Source organism: Genypterus blacodes, unplaced genomic scaffold (assembly GCF_046128005.1).
Source record: "Genypterus blacodes isolate CSIRO-AG114 ecotype Tasmania unplaced genomic scaffold, CSIRO-AGI_Gbla_v1 ptg000243l_1, whole genome shotgun sequence".
NCBI lineage: Eukaryota > Metazoa > Chordata > Actinopteri > Ophidiiformes > Ophidiidae > Genypterus > Genypterus blacodes.
The window spans coordinates 272,727-291,892 of record NW_027467041.1 but is presented as its reverse complement, the minus strand read 5'-3'; the positions used below and the strand labels follow the sequence as shown (position 1 = coordinate 291,892).

The 19,166-nt window shown below is 44.7% G+C and overlaps 2 protein-coding genes across 3 annotated transcripts; both read left to right on the top strand.

Annotated features, from left to right (window-relative positions):
* The first annotated feature begins 3,739 nt into the window (after nucleotides 1-3,739).
* fgf7 (fibroblast growth factor 7) lies at nucleotides 3,740-9,372 on the top strand. The gene is made up of 4 exons (XM_076171266.1): nucleotides 3,740-4,024; nucleotides 4,347-5,003; nucleotides 7,972-8,078; nucleotides 8,213-9,372. The coding sequence occupies exons 2-4, from the start codon at nucleotides 4,718-4,720 to the stop codon at nucleotides 8,426-8,428; spliced, it is 609 nt and encodes a 202-aa protein (XP_076027381.1). The 5' UTR covers nucleotides 3,740-4,024; nucleotides 4,347-4,717; the 3' UTR covers nucleotides 8,429-9,372.
* Nucleotides 9,373-16,162: 6,790 nt separating this feature from the next.
* Nucleotides 16,163-19,073, top strand: dtwd1 (DTW motif tRNA-uridine aminocarboxypropyltransferase 1). 2 transcript variants are annotated; one of them, XM_076171247.1, is made up of 5 exons: nucleotides 16,163-16,290; nucleotides 17,108-17,405; nucleotides 17,564-17,701; nucleotides 18,213-18,501; nucleotides 18,660-19,073. In XM_076171247.1, exons 2-5 carry the CDS (start codon nucleotides 17,148-17,150, stop codon nucleotides 18,887-18,889), a joined length of 915 nt encoding a protein of 304 aa, XP_076027362.1. In that variant the 5' UTR covers nucleotides 16,163-16,290; nucleotides 17,108-17,147; the 3' UTR covers nucleotides 18,890-19,073. The 2 variants fall into 2 exon arrangements, with proteins under 2 accessions (XP_076027362.1, XP_076027363.1); XM_076171248.1 differs by having other exon boundaries at nucleotides 16,163-16,298.
* The last annotated feature ends 93 nt before the right edge of the window (nucleotides 19,074-19,166 follow it).

The following is a 19,166-nucleotide window of genomic DNA, read 5'->3' as shown; positions in this document are numbered from 1 at the left end:
GTATTCCCCGGACGGAGGAGCACAACGCCGCTTCACATTCTCTAACAAGGCCTATTACACCAGATCTAATAAAGCAGTGAACACAACTGTAACACACCTACTGACAAACCAGTGTGTTACGCTCTGAAGCCTGTGCTCATGTTTGATTCTGAGCACAATAACATTCAGACAGAAGCTCAGACGTAAACACTGAGAGTTAAACATTGACTTTACATGAGGACATTGGACAGAACCAGGAAATACAAAAGGACTTCAGATTAAATTAGATGTATAGTGATTTAAAGAAAGGGGAGGAGTGATGTCATCAGGTGTGATTGATTTATCATTTCCTGTGTGGAGGTTTATTGATGGAGGGCAGCTCACACCTCAGCCCGGGCCGCAGACCTGAGCTCCGACCATGTGTCCACTTTTACTGCACTAACACTCAAGTGTGTAAGCAGGGCCCAGGAAGGGACGCTTCAAAGAGCAGAGCGCAGTGTGTGTGTGTGAGTGTGTGTGTGTGTGAGATAGACCCAGATAGACAGAGTGTGTGTGTGTGTGTGTTTGCTGAGTGCACAGCAATAAGGACAGAGATCTGCAAACCCTGCTGTCACACACACACAGAGCTCCTCTCCTCCTCTGCCTTACATGGTGAGTACAGCCTTCACACTAAACACACTTATATGTCCCTGTGTTGTTTTCAGAGATAGTTAGTGTGTGTGAGAATGCATATCTGGGGAACATTTGACCGGTGCAAAGTAACCTAACTAGGACAAGAAGGGGAATCCTCTCTGCTCTGGTTTCATTTAGTCAAAATGCAAAATGCTGCTTTTAAACAGATTTAAATTCATCAAACTCACAGCTGGATGAGAGAGAAAAGGTCAAACTGGCTCCGGTTAGACCAGATCTGGGCTGGAGAGGCTCAGCAAATTGATTCTCATTAAGTTTGTTTCTGGTTTCTGAACGGTTGCCAGTTCAAAAAATATTTTCATAGATGACATAAAAATGAATTTCACTATTTTAACTGTTTTCCGCTTTTGAAGGAAAATGCCATGTGCCAGTGTGTGTGTGTGTGTGTGTGTGTGTGTGTGTGTGTGTGTGTGTGTGTAAGCTAGAGTTATTTATAGTTGGAGCTAATGTTTGAGGCTCCATCCCTAGAGATCCCCAATTATCATGGAATTTAGAAAGCAAACACTAAACCAAAACAATCTAAAACTGCACTAAGAATAGACTGACCTTAGACATAATCCACACACACACACACGGAGCAGAAACACAGTCATATCATCAGAAGACAGGGGAACGCATCAGACACACACACACACACACACACACACACACACACACACACACACACACACACACACACAGAGCCTATTCTCTCTCCAGGAATGCTTTTAGAGTGTGTGTGTAGCTCAGTCACCGTGTGGAGGCTCTTGTGTCTCTGCAGTAATGGTGGAAACTATCATAAATTCTGGTTCTGACTTTATGTGCTCACACCACTCAGGCCTCCTCAGATCCACACAGCGATGAGTCACAGAGTGATACTTCTGTCCTCCTCATCACAGGGACTGGAGCTTGTTAAGCAGCTGGTGATCTAATGAGCAAGAGGCTGGGATCGCTGTGACAAAACTGTAAATAAGAACAAAAACAATGGAAAACAGACACGAACAAGACGAGAGACATTCATATTCTGATTTAATAAGTGAATGAAACATAAACACAGGCTCAAAGACCTCTGCTGAGACCTGAGCAGGAGCGTCCGTCCGTCCCTCCTGAGTCAGAGTTGGAACAGGTCTGAGTTCATTTTGTGAGCTTGCATGTTTGCGTGTTACCCTGCAATCATCCAAACCCTCTCAGGCTTTAGTATCTATCAGCTGAGGCATTTGCAACAATGGGAATCAATTAGAAGGAGCAGCGAGACGGTCAACGCTGACGTGCGCTCATCAAACCAACAAGCAACTCACAGGAGACGGAAAGAGAGAGAGAGAGAGACCGACAACAACAACAGAGGCATGAGAGTGACAGAGGGAGGCTGGTGTGAGCCACGGCAGAGTGGAACAGGCTCGCTCACGCAGGGCCGCTCTCTCTCTGCGTGCCTCTGCCTCGCGGCCACAGCACTTCCTCTGCTACTGTAAACTACAGACAGGTCCGCGCCTTTGATCCTTGAATGGGAGCAGGCAACCATTCAGACTGTAAAACCAAACTAGCTGCTCACACACACACACAGAGACGCGCGTGCAAACACACTCACACAGCTCCACACTAATTCAAGTACGCTTAAATGGCAATTGATGATTTGATTATAGTGATCAAGCCTGTAAACAGAGGATGTAGAGAAGTATTGCATCGTGTAATAAAGAGATAATGAGCCGGCAAAAACCAATAGAAAGAGAATTCAAACACCGGAAGAAGCTAACCGTTCACAATCAGCAGGATTAAAGGGCTGCAGGGTCATTGTGAATGTTAAAACGTCAGAACCAGCAGCTTGTTTAGTGATCTGGAAGCTCCGATGGCAAAAACAGCGTAATGAAACGGACAGAACGCAGGCAGGGACAAGTCACCGTGAAGGGGGAATTCTGGGAAAACCGGTTCCTGTATGGAGGATAAGTGACCCCTTCAGACGGGGAAAACAAACCCGATCTTATAAAGCTGAAAGAAAGTTTACAAGGGATGAAGCCGCCACGCCAAATACCACACGCGTCAAACTCAGCCCCCGCCCTCTCACGTCCAGCTGTCTGGACCGCTGTCACCGTGGCGTTCCACTGTTTTCGCTCTGCTTTCTAATCTTTGCTCTCCCGATGGTGCGAGGTCAACGATAACATCCTTAACCTGGGAACTGGACACACTTGTAAAAGCTCTGCAAAGAGGCAGGTTGAACAGCTTGAGTGGAGTCTGAAGGTGCGCTGCAGCTGCACGCTCCGACGCCGCCCGGCCTTTCACTAACTCTTCTTCACCGCCCAGATACATGACAGTTTCACACCATGTGGGTTTAACCTAAAGCAGGAGACGTTGTTGCAATCTGTGGACATACATCACCTGTTCTGGATCAGGCCGGAGTGTGAACCGGGTCGGACGCTGATCTAAGGGACAGACGAACAGGCCAGAGTGAGGCGACACCTAATAGATCAGGTCTTTAATGTCTTTACGACGAGAGGGAGACCTGCTGCGGGCGGCCAGAAGTGTCTCTCTCTCTCTCTCTCTCTCTCTCTGTCTCTCTCTCTCTCTCAGGCCCGCAGCCCTGACCTCCCCGGGGGGGGCTCGTCATTAGGGCCCCTATAAACTTTTTGAAGTGGCGAGTCCAAGGAGAGGCCAGGCATGTAAAGGCAATAAATTGTTCTTCTCTCTCTGGATGGATACCTGCCACAGCTTATTTACAGCTTCCCTCTATGACGCTCTAAAAGACGGAGAATCCAATTCGAAAGCCATTCTTTGAAGTCTTCTTATTTTATTTCAGTCAATAAAGGTTGATTTACTGCAGCTGCTTACAGCCACTTATTAATGGTGACATTTTAAAATAACACCACCGACATTCTTCAAAGCTTTGTCATTAGAGGAAAAACATCTTAGAGTCAGTGTGATATTATATTTTATCACAAAGGTTTTAGTGGGAAAGGTGGAAAGGTTGTAGTTCTGCATGCAAAGCATTTGGAGGGGCTGCATTCCGAGGAGAGTCTTGCTTTTTCCCGAGCGTTTCTAGCTCCCTCTCATGTCCGCTGGGTGAGTGACAGCGAGAGGCAGGCAGAGGGAGTTTCTCCACCGCATCCCCCCGGCCAGGGACAGCTGACTGGTTGGGATCTAATTGCTCTTACGTGAGGTCAGCGAGAGGCATTTATCTAAGCCCAGTGCACAACAACAGAGGAAGATGCACAGAGCCAGCCTGCCAGACTCAGGGAGACGTCCATGGGAACTGACACACACTCTCAGCTCCTGCTTATCTCACCGGCAGACGTGGGCTCACTTTACTACTTGAGGCTGCAGACGTCAAATTAGGACTCAAAGGGGAATACGGCTCGTACCACTCCTGTCATTACTCGCAGCATATGTAAGTTCATTCATCTGGGTTTTGTTGTTGTTTTTTACAGCGTAGATTAGTGTGAGAGCGTGTCCATGTGTGATTGCACATGTTTGATGTTGTCACGCAGATGTGGAGCGACTGGGAGATTTGACTGTGGATCCATGATGGGGAAACATGTGCTTATAAAGGAGAGGAGTTGGGTTTGAGACTAGGAACTTAGAAGCTCTCATGTTGATCAGTGTGAAGCCCAAACGAGAATTTGACTGATTTCTTTGATTCTTTAAACGATCTGTGCATCTAACTTGTTTTGTTTTAGCTGAACTCAGACCTGCATTCTTTTTTCTTGCAGAGTTATTTGCCAGAACTTTCCCTGAACTGGATTATGCCGTCCTGCCTGCTATGGTCTCACCAGGATGCTGCAGTCAACGCGTTCAGTCACTGAGGACTAAACAGAGACATCAGCTCACGAACCCGCCGCCTGTCTGCTCCCCGCCGTTCCCCAGCTTCAGCCCTCCCCCACCAGCTTCAGGCAGCCTCTTCCACCGCCACACTGACCCGACGTCCCACTAGGAGTCCCCGCCGCAGGAACAGAGACAAGGAGGTCACAAACGAGGGGTCACAGGTCAGGGGTCAGGGGGTCGCGGGGCCGAGGAGCAGCGCGGACATCTCTATCTCACATTTCAGCATGTTGTTCATTGATCCCCACCTCATTGTAGTATAATGCGCAAATGGATGCTGACATGGAACCTTCAAAATCTGTTCTCGGGACTCTACCTGCACGCCATCTTCCTGTTTGGCAGCGTGTGTGTGGTCTGCAGTGACTGCACGCCAGAGCAACTGGCAGCCATCATGAACTGCTCCAAACACGAGCGCCACACCAGGAACTATGACTACATGGAGGGGGGAGATGTGCGGATCCGTCAGCTGTTCAGCCGCACCCAGTGGTTCCTAACCATCGATGACTTCGGCAACATCAACGGGACGCAAGATCCCACCAACTGCTACAGTAAGGATGAGGGTTCTTTGTCTTTTTACAGCACTAAACTCCTTTAATTTGTCTGAATTTGAATGAAAATTAAGTGGTTGAATTGTGAGTTTAGTCGTGAGATTGTTCCCCTCAGTGAGTAGAGACCCTGGAGGCGTTCTTGTCCTCCACAGTGTAATCACAGTGTTGACAGGTCAGGAGTCACATAGGTAGAGACACAGCAGCCTAACACCCTCTAAACACGCTAATGAAGCAGAGGGACAGGGGCTCTGATGGGGTCCAGACCCTTCTCAGACTCTCCCCGGCTCAGAGTCACACCTGCTCAGCCTTATTTACTCTCCCACAGACACACACACACACACACACTCGCACGCAGCACCCCTGTGCCGTCTGCAGCTCCAAGGCAAGGGATGGGAAAATGACATTCTGCTGTTGTGATACTGAGTAAAGTCAGCGTCTGACAGAAGCGTGACTCAGAGCGTCTCTGTTTATCATAACATAGAGACAGAAGTTCGGACCGCTTGGCATTCAATCAACGTGCCGACAGTTTTTTGGCATCTCTCTCCTCCAACTGCATAATTTTATCAAATTATAGATCCATGCTGTCAAAAACAAATTTGTTATTCAGTGCGTGCCTGTTACTGTGGCTTGTATTAATTGCTTGCCGCAGTAAATTGGAAATTCAACACAGTAAGTTTGACACAGGGAACAGATAGAAACATTTTTGCCTCTGAGCCCACATGGGTTCAAAGCCCCCGGGGTATTGACGCGGTATTGTAAATCTGTGTCACGACTTCTCTTAAGTTGTCATCGTTTGCTCCTATCGAACAGTGCGGTCCATGCTGGAATGTTGGCATGACGACCAGCCTCTGTGCGGACAGAAAAGATGTTTGTGTAACTATTGGTGATGAAAAGCAGAAAAATGGAGACATGGACATGCGGCTGACAGGAGCACGCAAAAAAGACCCAAATATGTCAAACAAGCCTGAGGAGAAAAGCATGGAACATATACTGTGTTATATATACAGTGTGTATAGAGAGAGAGAGAGAGAGAGAGAGAGAGCGAGAGAGAGAGAGAGAGAGAGAGAGAGAGAGAGAGAGAGAGAGAGAGAGAGAGAGAGAGAGAGAGAGAGAGAGAGAGAGAGAGAGAGAGAGAGAGATTAAATCACTGATTCATTCTCTAAGCTAACTAGTCCCAAAAACAAACCAAAGTAATAAACCTGGAGCATCTTGGTCTCTGGCTCCTCCATGTGTCTCCATGGGCAACTAAACCAAAAATATGGGCCTGATTTCAGTCCAATGATCTCTTGCATCACACAACAGTTTAGTTTCGTTGTAGCAAAATTGTACAAACTTCATCACCACAAAATCAAAACATGAAATGTGCCGACTCTCTCTCCCTCCACTGAGAGACAGAGAGAGATACACACACAGACACACACAGAGACACACACAGATGCAACTGGTGTCATAAACATACTGCACAGCACAGCTTCATGTCTCCAGCATCCATCAGATGATCTGTGGCTCTGTGGATCATCTGTGGTCAGAGGAGCATTATAAGTGTGTGTGTAACGTAGTCCATCCTGCTACAAACCACAAACAAGAGCACCTGAGCATTTTTATCGCCCCCTAAATCTCACCTCTCACTCCTCCTGTTCCTCCTGGAAGCGATCGAACCGACACGCAACCCGAACCGCCCCGGTGATCTGTAGTCGCCGTCGATGCATGATTAATGAGGAAATGAATAGGAAACTGCTAGAGTTTCTCCGAGCGTGTAAGCAGTTCATAAATTATGTTGCATGGCGAGCTGCGGTGACGTGAACTCTGAGATAACCTCCGCCAAAGGTCAATGGAGGTGATTAAGAGATTAAACGAACTTGAGCACGGCGTAAAAGAGCAGCATTATAAAGTCAAATATCAAGTGCCAGCTGAGCACAAACAACATTCCAAGATTAGGGGACTGCCATCTGTTAGTAATCTGGCAAACACTGAACCATGGCATGCTCAATGTCAGTCTGAATAGCTTTAATAGAGTTCTTCCCTTTCCTTTCTTTCTCTCTGCCTGTCTGTCAAATGGAACAATTTCCTGTCTGTCTGAATGACCAATGAGGTGTCACATTCCCTGAGAACCTGCGACCCGTGTCTTGGTGGAGTAGTTACAATGTCTGGTCTCAAACGTAGTAGAACTGTCACAGATGTCAGATATTGAAGTATATGATAGAGAATATCAACAGCTGCAGTGACAAAAACAATGCATGCACAGTGAACAGCACCTCGGGAGTTAAACTGAAGGGTTTGTTTTGACCGGTGTAGACTGTGCAACATCCTGTTTGTATCTCAAACTGATTTCCAGGTTTAAACTGACCCAGGTAGACCCATGAACGCCAAACAGGAAGTCAACTCTGACAGGATAATGGCCTTCTAACTGTGTACATCTTACATTTTGATGAAAGATGAAACATTTTTGTGCATTTTCAAAATGAAATAACCTGTTTTTCTGTATTAATCCTTAAATATTAGCAGAACTACAGAACGTTAGAGTCTCCATCCCTCCATCTTTAATCTGAAACACACAGAAACTTGCCACTCATTCTAGAGACGCAACAATAAAAGCTCCACAGAGCCAGAAGAGTTTAGCCTAAGTGTTTTTACTCTCCCACAGAGCGGAGCAGCAGGCCTGATGCGTAGCGTGCAAAGCGTAAGCAAGGAGGTAGTTTTCTCAATCCCAGGAGACACAGGCCTAATCTGTCTCCCATATGTGCTATGGCATAGGTTGTGGTTTGTGTAATGGCCACCCAAGCCAGTTAACAAGGCTTGAATAAAGCCAGAGGGACCGCAGACTGATTAACAACAGGAACTTCCATCCCGTTTGGTAATGAAGATGAATGTGAAGCGGCGTCGGGGCTGCAGAGAAGATGTTGATGTTGTGAGTGTGCGTTTACGTGACCTTTAGCATCTCTGAGCTTCCTGTGTGCTTGTCTGATAGGTATCCTGGAGATCAGGACTGTGTCTGAGGGGGGCGTGCTGGCTATCAAAGGGGTGAAGAGCCAGTATTACATCTCTATGAGCAAGGCAGGACAGCTGCAAGGCAAGGTAATACGTCTGTGCTGTGACTGATTTCATCATACCAAACAGAAATGTGATCAGTGCAACAAAAACAAGTTTGACCTAAAAACCCAAGCGGAGACTCTGTGTAATGCTGCCACATCTTTCTTTGACTTTTACAGAAGATCTACAATGAAAATTGCAACTTCAAGGAGGTTTTCCTAGAAAACTACTTCAATGCTTACTCCTCTGCCAAGTGGACTAGAAACGGCAGAGAGATGTTCATAGCCCTGTCGCAGAAAGGACGGCCACTGAGGGGGAAGAAGACGCGGAGGGAGCACATAGCATCTCACTTCATCCCTATGCAGTGCAGAGAGGAGGAGAGGAGGGTGGACTGAGAGAGGAAGAGGAGCCACCGGCGGAAATCATCTTGGATTTCACTCACTTGTTATGTTTGCTAACGGACACACAACTCATGTTAACCCCTTACCGACACCGAGCTCCACTCCCATCCAGATGATCCATCAGATCCCCACCATGCTGCATTTTAGAGAAAGAGAAAGCTTCACCCGGTATCCAGACTGTCACACCACTTAAGTCTACCCAATGTTATTCTTTATTTCTGAGTTGAATATTATATTTCCTTATGAAACAGTGAGACGTTTTCTTGTGAAACAGAAAAAAAATACAAAGTCAGGACTGTATCCTTCTCCGCACGCACACACACACACACACAGATTTGGCTTCACCTAGACGTACTTAAGCAAGCTGGACTTGTCTTTCCCTCATGGTCAAGTACCCAGAGCCCTTTACACACACAGAGGCATCACACACACACACAGGCCACCTGGCTGCTCCGTCCGTCTGTCCGTCTGTCTGTGCGTCTGTCCCTCCTGCATTGTGGACCAGACTCTGGTCACTGTAGCTGCTCACCGACTCCCCCTATCATTATAAAAAGGTGTGATTTTGAAATGCTAAACTATTTTTTGCTGCTGCTGAAAAAAGATATCCAGATTAAACTACAAAGTGAACAACATGTTCTACGTGTACGTTATGCCGTCTCTTTCCATCACAGTTAATAATCACATATTTATTTACAGAGATATATTTTTTCATTTCTGTTGAGACATTCCTATTTTTCCACCAAATATGACAAAGACCAGACAGTACATGTAAACAGAAGATAGCAGAAGGTCATCACCATGGAAATGAGCCCAAGCTCATCTCATTCTCAACAGACGACTCTCTTAAGCGCTGCATGATATCACCACAGTATCTCCATATTGGCATATAGCATTATGTTATTCAATGTTGTAAGTTATTTGTGTTATTTATATAAAAGATAAAGATGAGTTATTTGGAGTGTGTCTCTTTTCCTCACGACATGCACTTCCTCCACCTCAATCATTCACTCTGGAACTGTTACTGGATTTAAAGCTGGATGAAGCAATTCTGACGAGTTCTCCATGGCTCACTTTTTAGCAAGCAGTTGACCACCTTTAGAATGGATCCAGCAGAGACAGAGACACATGTGCATCCCGTTGGAGTGTGTTATCATGCCACCTGTCAAACACATTCGATTCCTGGTTTGGTCCACCAACTCCTGATAAAAGATCTGGATCTCATCGATTTTCTAAATGGTCAACTTTCTGCACCATTTCACAGTTTGATGATAAACAAACACAAGTCTACCACTTAATGAGAATGACTGACTTTCTATCTATCTATCTATCTCTATCTCTATCTCTCTCTCTCTCTCTCTCTCTCTGTCTCTCTGTCTCTCTCTCTCTTTCTCTCTTTCTCTCTCTCTCTCTCTCTCTGTCTCTCTGTCTCTCTCTCTCTTTCTCTCTCTCTCCCTCTCTCTCTCTCTCTCTCTCTTTCTGTCTCTCTCTCTCTCTCGCTTTCTCTCTGTCTCTCTCTCTCTCTCTCTCTGTGTCTGATGTGTTCTGCTCCAACTCTATCATACAAACTCTATCATACAAATTCAACATTCCATTTAGGAACATAATCTATACCGCATAATGAATAGATTAGATTTGAGAAATCAATAAAAACACTGTAGAATTAGGTGTTACTGTATGACATCATCTGATGAGAATAATCAGATCAAACACTATTATCATTAATATGTGTGACATGTTTGATTTGCTTTTTACCTTATTAAACATGATTGGTTCAAGATGATCTAACGTGATAACATCAGATCATTCAGTCTGTCACCACGACAACTCACACAAGAGCAGAGAGCTAAACAAGAGGCTCCTGCAGTGTTCCAACCTTTGATATGAATATCCTCCACTGGACATATCAAGCAGTCCACCGGCCAGATTAGATGATTTAATAACAAGAAAATCAAATCTGTTGACATCGGCTTTTAGAGGATTCATTTCAAATTGCTGAGTTAAGTTTGGGAAAACATACAGTAAGTATCCTCTGACAGGCCAGGACTCATGATATACAACTATACTGTATGAAGAGCATCGTTCTGTCATTTGATAAGAAGTTCAGATGAATTAATCCGGAACAATTTCAGAATAAATCTATTAGTTTATGCTGGAAGAGATAAAAACAATCTGTCAACAAGGATATAAATGTCAGTAATTCCCACTTAATTTAGATTGTATTGCATGAAATTGGAATCTTATCAGCTCAGTGGAATATAGTAGACGTATTGGCAGGTTGCCCTCTGTACATAGATTTATATATGCGTACACGTTAGTGGATGGAAACACAGACACACTCAGAGCTTTACCTTTAGCTCGGGTTCACATCTGGCTTAGAGAACCCCTGTCAGATAGACAGTCAAATTCAGAGTGCAAACCCCTGAAATACGTTTGACCCAAACAACATCTGAGCAAGGTGAAGGCTTCTGCCAAGTCACGCAAAGTTAGTCTTAGCAGATAATTTGTAACATGCTGAAAATGTAAACACATTTCAGACTCAAGGCTGTGTATTCCCAGCAGGACGGAGCGAGGCGAGAGCCAACAAGACAGAGAGAGAGAGAGAGAGAGAGAGAAGAGAGAGAGAGAGAACCGTCACAGGCATGAGGCTGTAGACTTCCACGGAAAAGACACAACACTGGCACGTCAGGGGGATGATTTAGACTTTAGACAAGGTGTTCGAGGGTTTACAGCTTTTAATGAAAGGCTGCTAGAATAAACACTAATTTTTAAGATCCTTTTCAACCAATTGTGGGAATCCCCAAACTCAAGTCCATCTGCTGTGCATTAGAAGTATTAAAGAGCAAAATTATGAAACTGGCCACGCTCTTTCCAGTAATGGAGTTTCTTAGGAGTTTTCTCCATATTTAATGGCGTTGAATGATAGGTTTGTTCCAACATGCATTGAAGTAAATATTAAAGTTAAGCATTTGATCAAACGACTCCTTTAAGGAACGTGAAATGGCTCCTAATAGTGACAAACCCATTGAACCCTGCAGCTCATTGTCTTGGTCTTACAGCCACGTATTTGCTCCACAGTCGAGTCTGAGTTGCTCGTCGTGCCTCATTCCAGCAGCAGAAAACACCTGTTTCCATTTTTTCTAAACACCGTCATAAGCTGACAGAGTGAGGAACTGATTGGTGTAGAAAGTCAAGGGTCTACAGAACAAAGACGTGGTTTCCCTCAGGAGATGTTGGCGATCAAAACAGAACTAAGAGGTGAGAGAATATAGTTCTCTGGTTCTCATTGGTTACTATTAATATCAGGTTGGCGACCACAATGTCCAAGGTTTGATTCCAACGGGGATGTTTGCTCACTCACGCCAGGTTTCCTCTCTATCTCTACTAAAGGGCTTCACTATACACTGTATACTGTTTATACTATAGGAGGACACTGCCTTTGCGTTTGCTTTGGAGTTCTTGTAGTTGCCAAACCTTTAACAGCTTTATTTTTAAACTGTTATGAATTACATCATTGTTTATTAGATTTAGTCCCCACACAAATATACAAGTGAATATCATGGAATGCAAAACTCTGGTGGCCTTTGGAGACAGCTGTAGTTCTAAAGTACATAACAAAGGTGGAATACAACAAAATATAATATCTGTTTCGTGCAATGTAATGGTTTGCATTTCTTTACCACTAATCTCCATTTCTTCACCTCAAAGAAACGTGAAGAGCTACTGTGCAGCTTGATGGAACTCTACAGTACGGATGAACGATGATGATGATGTTTCCAAAACCAGGGTTTATAACATTTCTATAGAATAAAGTACAACAGCAGAACCTCATTTGCAATTGTGCTAAAGCACGCATGCAGAGAAACACATGTCTGCTATATTGTAAACATGTGCAGAGCAGGGTCTGCTGAGAGGCTGGACTAAGGCTGACAGGGATCAGGAGATGGAGCAACGCTGTAGGAAAGGATGGAGTGAGACACACGGAGAAGGGGAGGATCAGAATACATGGCAGTGAAGATGAACAGGGAGGGAGGCTGGGGAGTCTCCTGCGAGGTGGAGAGGTGGTATTGGGGTAGCAGGGGAAAGGGGAGGCCCTGGGAGGGATGGAGGCACTCAGCTGAACCTGATACATCTCAGGGCTGTAAACCTTCATTTCCCCAGAGGAAATCTGCGGTTATGCAACCAGGGGAATTCTGTGTTTGCCACCCTTAGCACGGAACTCCCCAAACCTCCAGATCCTGCTGGCAGAGGGTCAGGGCCTCCAGCAACTCACAGCAATATCACACTTGGTCTGACAAAGATCAGTCACAGTAAACAATGAGCGAACATAATTGTGCTTTTAACCTCTGTCTGTTCATGTTTTGATGTCAAATGTCTTCCGTGTCCTTTGAGGTCTCACGTCAAAGGCATTTTCCTAACATGATGAGGGACAAAGTTCTGATTCTGATTAAGTTTGACTTGAAAGGCCAGCCAGTGACCACAAAGTAGACTGGGAAATTAATACTGTCAGCAAACAAATCTCAATTTTACAAGATTACAAACCACCCCTGAAGCCAACACACTGCATTTGTTATGAATTATCTATACGACAACCACCATATAGTCCGTTTGTAGACAGTGCAAATGTATAACATGTTTCAGTGCTAAAGACAATAGCAGACAGGAAACAAAGATGGTTGGAAACAAGCGGTTCCATTGTAAAGAAGACCCTGTGTCCCTCAGCCCTCTAAATATAACATGAAGGAGCGCTTGGTGCGTTGCCATGTGGACGTATGAGATTGTTCTTTTCCTCTGACACCAGTTTTTATGAAGGTTCACCACCTCTCTGTATAAATTTCAGAGTTCTGGACAATAAAGAAAAGGCTCATGTGGGATGATTTACCGTCAACACGAACCAAACTCATTCACAGAAACAAGCCATGCTCAAGCGGAGCCTGGAGGCAGAGCTGTGATACCCTGTCAGGGATGAAAGCTCCAAACTTCCCCAGCATAATTCATCCTGCTCCAAGCCTCGGCACTCTGGTGTCCACACAACAGCTGCACATGGAGTTGTGATTTCAAAACGGCCTCAAACTGAACATGTCTTCTTCTAATTTCTGTGTCCAGTGTGTTCTGTTTGTGTGTTTGTGTGTTTATGATTCTATAGCATTTGAGATCCTTCAGTAACTGAGGGAACGCCGTGCATTTTGTTTTTGACTTTACCTTAAATACTTGTTTTTGTTGAGAAAAGCATCCAGAGAGCCACAGTCATAAGTACTGAACTGCCCTGAAAGCTTCATTAACTACTTCCATAACACTGACATCACATCACAGTGTGTTTAAACATTCCCACTAGGTCTTAGACAGAGAGTGAGTGTTTGGTCAGCAGCTGTCACGTCATGGTCGAACAATTAAATGTGTTTTTTGTTCGGGAGGACTTCAAAGAAACAGCATCTATATCAAACTGGTTTCACTCAGTGTGCACAGTGGTGATGAGGCAAGGCAGAGTAGAAGTGGATCAATGTGTTTGCACATTAATAATACACAATACATCAATTAACGTGACATTAAAACCCACTCACGCATGGAAACACACGCTCTGCATCTGTGCGTGTCACCGTGGGCCTGAGAGTCTCCGTCTCCGTCTCTGTCCTCATTTGCCGTAGTGAGCCAAGTCGAATTGCTATTCTTCCAAGAACACAGATTGGGCTCCGTATTTGAAAAACAGCATGCAAGTTTTCAAAACCGCACACTAAACTCCTGTCAAATGTCAGCATGAGAGGCACTGCAAATATGCATCAGGAGTGTGTGGTTACCCAGCATCCAGAGAGTCATCGGCTCTGCCAGGTATCTCCTCAAGCTGTCATCCAGTGGCTCCTTTGATTGAGGGAATGCTGCATAAAATGTGGTGCAGACCACCTGGGCCAAGCCTGGGTACACACGAAGCAGCATACTTTAAATACTTCAACATTTAGCTGTACTCAGAACTGGCCACAACACAGACTACAATAATATGTCTTTCAATTTCAGTTGGACTGCCATCAGATATCAAACTAACATTCCTAAAATAATTCAGTGAGATATATTTGCTTTCTTCTCCTCAATGTAAGAATTATAAGAAAGGAGAGGAGCGATTAAATGAATTACAAAGAACAATCAATCAGTTTGTGTTTGGCACAGGCTGATCTCGGACCTTTGACCTACAGTGACCCCTATGGGCAGCTGAGGAAACCAGCGCACCTGAGGGAACCTGCATCCACACTGGAAGAGCAAACAAACTCCAGTCAGCCAGTGGATTCAAACCCGAGACCTTCTCATGGTGTGTGGAGGTCAAACCAGGCGTAAGTGAGTTTGTTTAAGCATGAGTACAGAGGAGAACAGAACAAAAGACTTGTAGATCCGTACATAACATCTTATTAATGAATTATCTCTAGAAATAAGTGACAAATCTACCACAAGTTCAAACTGAACTGTAACTACACATCAAGGAGAAACTGTGAATTTTAGTTTTGTATTTGACATATACAGCAGGCAGTTAATGATTTACATAAAGCAAAACTTGGAAAACTATCTTCACTTGTCAATTTGGAATTTTCACTTGAAATTTTCCCAAGAAGGTTGAATTTGTGCTAACAAAAACATCTTTTCATATTAAATAAGGAAAGTTACAAGAATGAGTTTAGACATATGAGACAAAACTTTTGTAATGATTTTCAGAAGAACCTGGCACATAATACACATTTGGAAGAATGGTAGCGTTTACTGAATCAAACATCACACACACACACACACTGAAATGTCTCATTTGATACACATCTGTTTGCCACGCGGACCTGAACACAACCTTCTGTTCCATAAGAGGTGTGACAGCTCAAGTATCTTTGAAATTTGACATTAAATGTCTGCTTAGCATCACACCAAGCACAGCATCTGGCTTTGAACAAGGTGACTGCATATTCATATCTGACACTTGTTTGCTCTAATGTAGGCTTTTGTGTGTTGTTGAGTTTATACTGGACTTAAGTGGGTACATGTTTCTTGGTTTGGAGTGACTGGTTACAGAAGATCCCAGGGATTTCCACCGTGACAGAATGAAACACATTTAAATCCATCATTTCTGCTTTGATGGCTTCAAATACGTTACAACAGAACACGACACACCTGATTTAGCTCATTTGATTTGAAGATGACAAAAACTTCCTAACACAATACAAACAATACCACCACACATTTATCAGACAGTGCTGAGTCTGCAGCACTTATAGCCTTTAATCGTCCAGAATAGTCTGGAAATAGCCACAAAAGTGTTGGGAATAACTGACAAATCAGGAATAAACATTATATATTATGGGGAAAATTAAGTATATTGTATTTCTGTATATAGAAGAGGCACAGAGTAGGGATGTCCACATATTTGGTATTTAACGCAGGATAAATACAGTCTAAAATTCTCATTCATTCCATTGGTTAACTAATAATTGGATCGTTGTCCGGCAATAGTCAGATTTGTTTCTCATTTAAGTGAGACTCACCTCATGGAATAGTTTTGTTGTGATTGGAAATGTTCATAAAGTGAGTTAGTTAAGTGAGCATCATCAAAATATAAACTTTAACGCTCCAGATGTCAGATTTAACAAGATGTATGACGCTAATGCAGCTGCAACAACAAGCACACCGAGACTCAAGTCACGAGTTAACATGGTCATTAATAAATCCGCAACACCTGCATACGCGCTGTGAACGGTGCTGGGGAACAGGAAGCCAACTCGAAACTAGCCTTCTCCGTGACTCGAGTACTTCCGGCGTAGAAGAAGACGTCAAACGTCGCCGCGCATCGTGGAGTAGCGTTGAGAAACGTGTGGGTTCGGCAGGTTTGACAGGTAAACAGGTAAACGAGCTCAGTAACCAGCTAACTAGCATCTCTGATCAGTCACCACTTAGCACTTAGCGGAACGAGCTAACCGTTCCTAGCTAACACGGGGGCGCGTGTCGCTGAACGGCACAGTGACAACATCAGCGGTCTGTGCTGAAACCAATACAGACATGCGGAGTTTAACTGATTATATACAATCATGTCACCAGCGGCTGAACATTATGACTGCTAGTTTGTATCCAGAGTGTGCCCGCTGTGATGGCAGGTAAACATAAAGCTGCATTCCAATACGGTCCAACTGGAATAATGCCGTTTTAAATGATGATGATGCGCTTCCACTGGTGCGTTTACGGTCCAGACGCAGAGACGCAGTCCTGGTGGAAGGATTACGCCATTAACTAATTACACACATTCTTAGAATTTTGAGCAAGTTTATCCAATAACTCAACATGCTTCTTGAGTCATGTTGTTGTCTGTGTGTCTGGCCAATGATGACTTATTCAAACACAACAATATGTTATGTATAATGTATATATTTTCGACATGGCTGTTCTGTTAGTTCTTCCATACATTTAAACCTGCTTAGACTCAGGTTAGACGAAACTAAGCAGCCTTAAGACCAAGGAAAGATGGAGTAAATAACACTAGAGATCGTCTCATCTCATATTACATTATATATCATATCTCCAGGAACGGGAATCTTTTAAAAACAACCCTCCCCCAGCTGACTCGTGAAATTATGGAAATGTTGGGTATTTGCCTCTGTATATTCTATCCTTTTCTTATTTGTTGTCGTACTTATTCAGCTATGAATTCCCCCACAGGTTCCTCCTGAGTCAGTCTGTTCACATATTAGGAGTCAAGATGAGTAACCTGGACCATGACCAGCGTCTCCAACCCAGCAGCCCTGACAAAACAACAGCCTTTAGTGATTCATCAGTCACCCCTGAGCCCGCCAAGCAGCCCCTCCAAGGTCTAAAATTGGCATCACATGGAGTGCTAGACGAAGCACAGCAGAGGGGCAGGTTGAAGTGCTCTAAATGCGGAGGATCAAGGATGTTCTTCTGCTACACATGCTGCTCATTAGTGGGTGTCAGCCTGGAAGAAATCCCTTTAATCAAGGTCAGTCAGAGGTCAGGATTCACTTGATTGTTGTCTTTAAAAGGAACCCACAGCTAAGGAGTAGCAGCGCCATGTTTATGTGGTGGAAAATGTTAAGTCATGTCTCTGATGGAATATGTGTGAGAGCTTCTCGGTCTGACTGCGTTTGTTGTGCTCAGCTTCCTGTGAAGATCGACATCATCAAGCATCCCAACGAGACGGACGGGAAGAGCACGGCCATCCACGCCAGGATCCTGGCTCCCGGTGACGTCACCATATACACCTACCCCTGCATACCTGAGTATGAACCCAGCAAAGTTAGTTTCTCTTCATCCTGAACATGGACTTCATCTGACTCCAGACACGTCCAGTATCTCTAACGAGGCCAAACGGCTCCTCAGCTGCTGTTCTACCTCATTAATCAACAGGGTTTCCAATGCAGTTGCCTTTGAGACCCGTTCACTTAAACTCTCTGTACAAATCGATCCCAGCTTTTTATTTCTCTTGGTCAGTTTGTTAAATCCAGAGTAATCAGTCAGCTGCAGTGTTTTCAGATGTCACGTTTGATTATTTGCCGTTAAATTGCACTAAAATATTGCCTTGAAAGATGTAAGCTATTATTGTGTTTGACATTCTCTAACCTCAAATTTTCCGTTCATTTTCTGCTTGATTGCTTATTTGTGCTTTTGAACTTTCAAATTGTTCTGCAATTCCTCTGTCAGTGCTTCTTATAGCTCAGCATGTAGAAACGAGCACACACTGATTCTGTCCTAATGGGACTCTGCTGTGGCTCTCTCTCTCTCTCTCTCCCTCTCTCTCTCTCTCCAGGTGGTGCTGGTGTTCCCAGGTCCAGGGTCAGTCGCAGTGCAAGACATGATGCAGTGTTTGCATGCCAGGAGCAGCAGCAGGTCACGCGACTCCTTCCACCAGCCCTCACGAAAGAAGCTGAGGAGCGAGGAAGCCCCCGGGGCCACACACATCGCCAAGGACCCGCAGCCCGGGACCCCAGATGAGGCAGAGGGCTCGGAGTCAAGGGCGTCTCCCCTCCAGAGGGTGGTGTTCGTCGACAGCACATGGAACCAGACCAACAAGATCATCACAGATGAAAGACTGCAAGGTAATCACGTGTGTGTGTGTGTGTGTGTGTGTGTGTGTCCGTCCGTTCCTTTGGGAGAAGTGGAGCGCTGGTGATTATTGGGGGCAAAGCGACATCACCCATGCTGTTGAACATTACCTCATCGTGCATTCTGACCGACATGTCTTGACGCGTTCCAGCTTTGCTCCAGGTGGAGCTGAAGATGAGGAAGACGTGTTTCTGGCGCCACCAGAAGGGCAAACCAGACACCTACCTCTCCACCATCGAGGCCATTTACTACTTCCTCATGGACTACCACGAGAGCTGCCTCGCTCAGGAGTACAGCGGTGAATACGACAACCTGCTCTTCTTCTATGCCTACCTGCACTCCGTTATCAACAAAGCCAAGATGGCGGCTGGAAAATGCTGAGGAATGTTTGTGAGGTAAAACTTGGGCTCTGCAGCAGATCTGTCACGGGACGGCAACAAGAGTGAATTTAAGACTTGTGCTTTATATGAAGTTACTTTGAGTGAGTGGGGCAGATTCTGACTCCACAGCTTTGATCAATCAGTCCACTAATAAACAAGAAACTGGTAAACATGGAGTCAGTTGAAATCATTGGACTATAAAAGTGTAAGAGGAAAGTTTGGGTTTGTTTAATTCCAAATGGTTTAATTGTATTATTGGTTACAAAGTCCCTTGTTTG

Coding starts and splice junctions, on each gene's coding strand:
- fgf7 (XM_076171266.1), top strand. CDS start 4,718: ATGCGCAAATGGATGCTGACATGGAACCTTCAAAATCTGTTCTCGGGA. Junction 5,004..7,971: donor AGATCCCACCAACTGCTACA/GTAAGGATGAGG, acceptor CTTGTCTGATAG/GTATCCTGGAGATCAGGACT. Junction 8,079..8,212: donor CAGGACAGCTGCAAGGCAAG/GTAATACGTCTG, acceptor TGACTTTTACAG/AAGATCTACAATGAAAATTG.
- dtwd1 (XM_076171247.1), top strand. CDS start 17,148: ATGAGTAACCTGGACCATGACCAGCGTCTCCAACCCAGCAGCCCTGAC. Junction 17,702..18,212: donor CTGAGTATGAACCCAGCAAA/GTTAGTTTCTCT, acceptor CTCTCTCTCCAG/GTGGTGCTGGTGTTCCCAGG. Junction 18,502..18,659: donor CACAGATGAAAGACTGCAAG/GTAATCACGTGT, acceptor GACGCGTTCCAG/CTTTGCTCCAGGTGGAGCTG.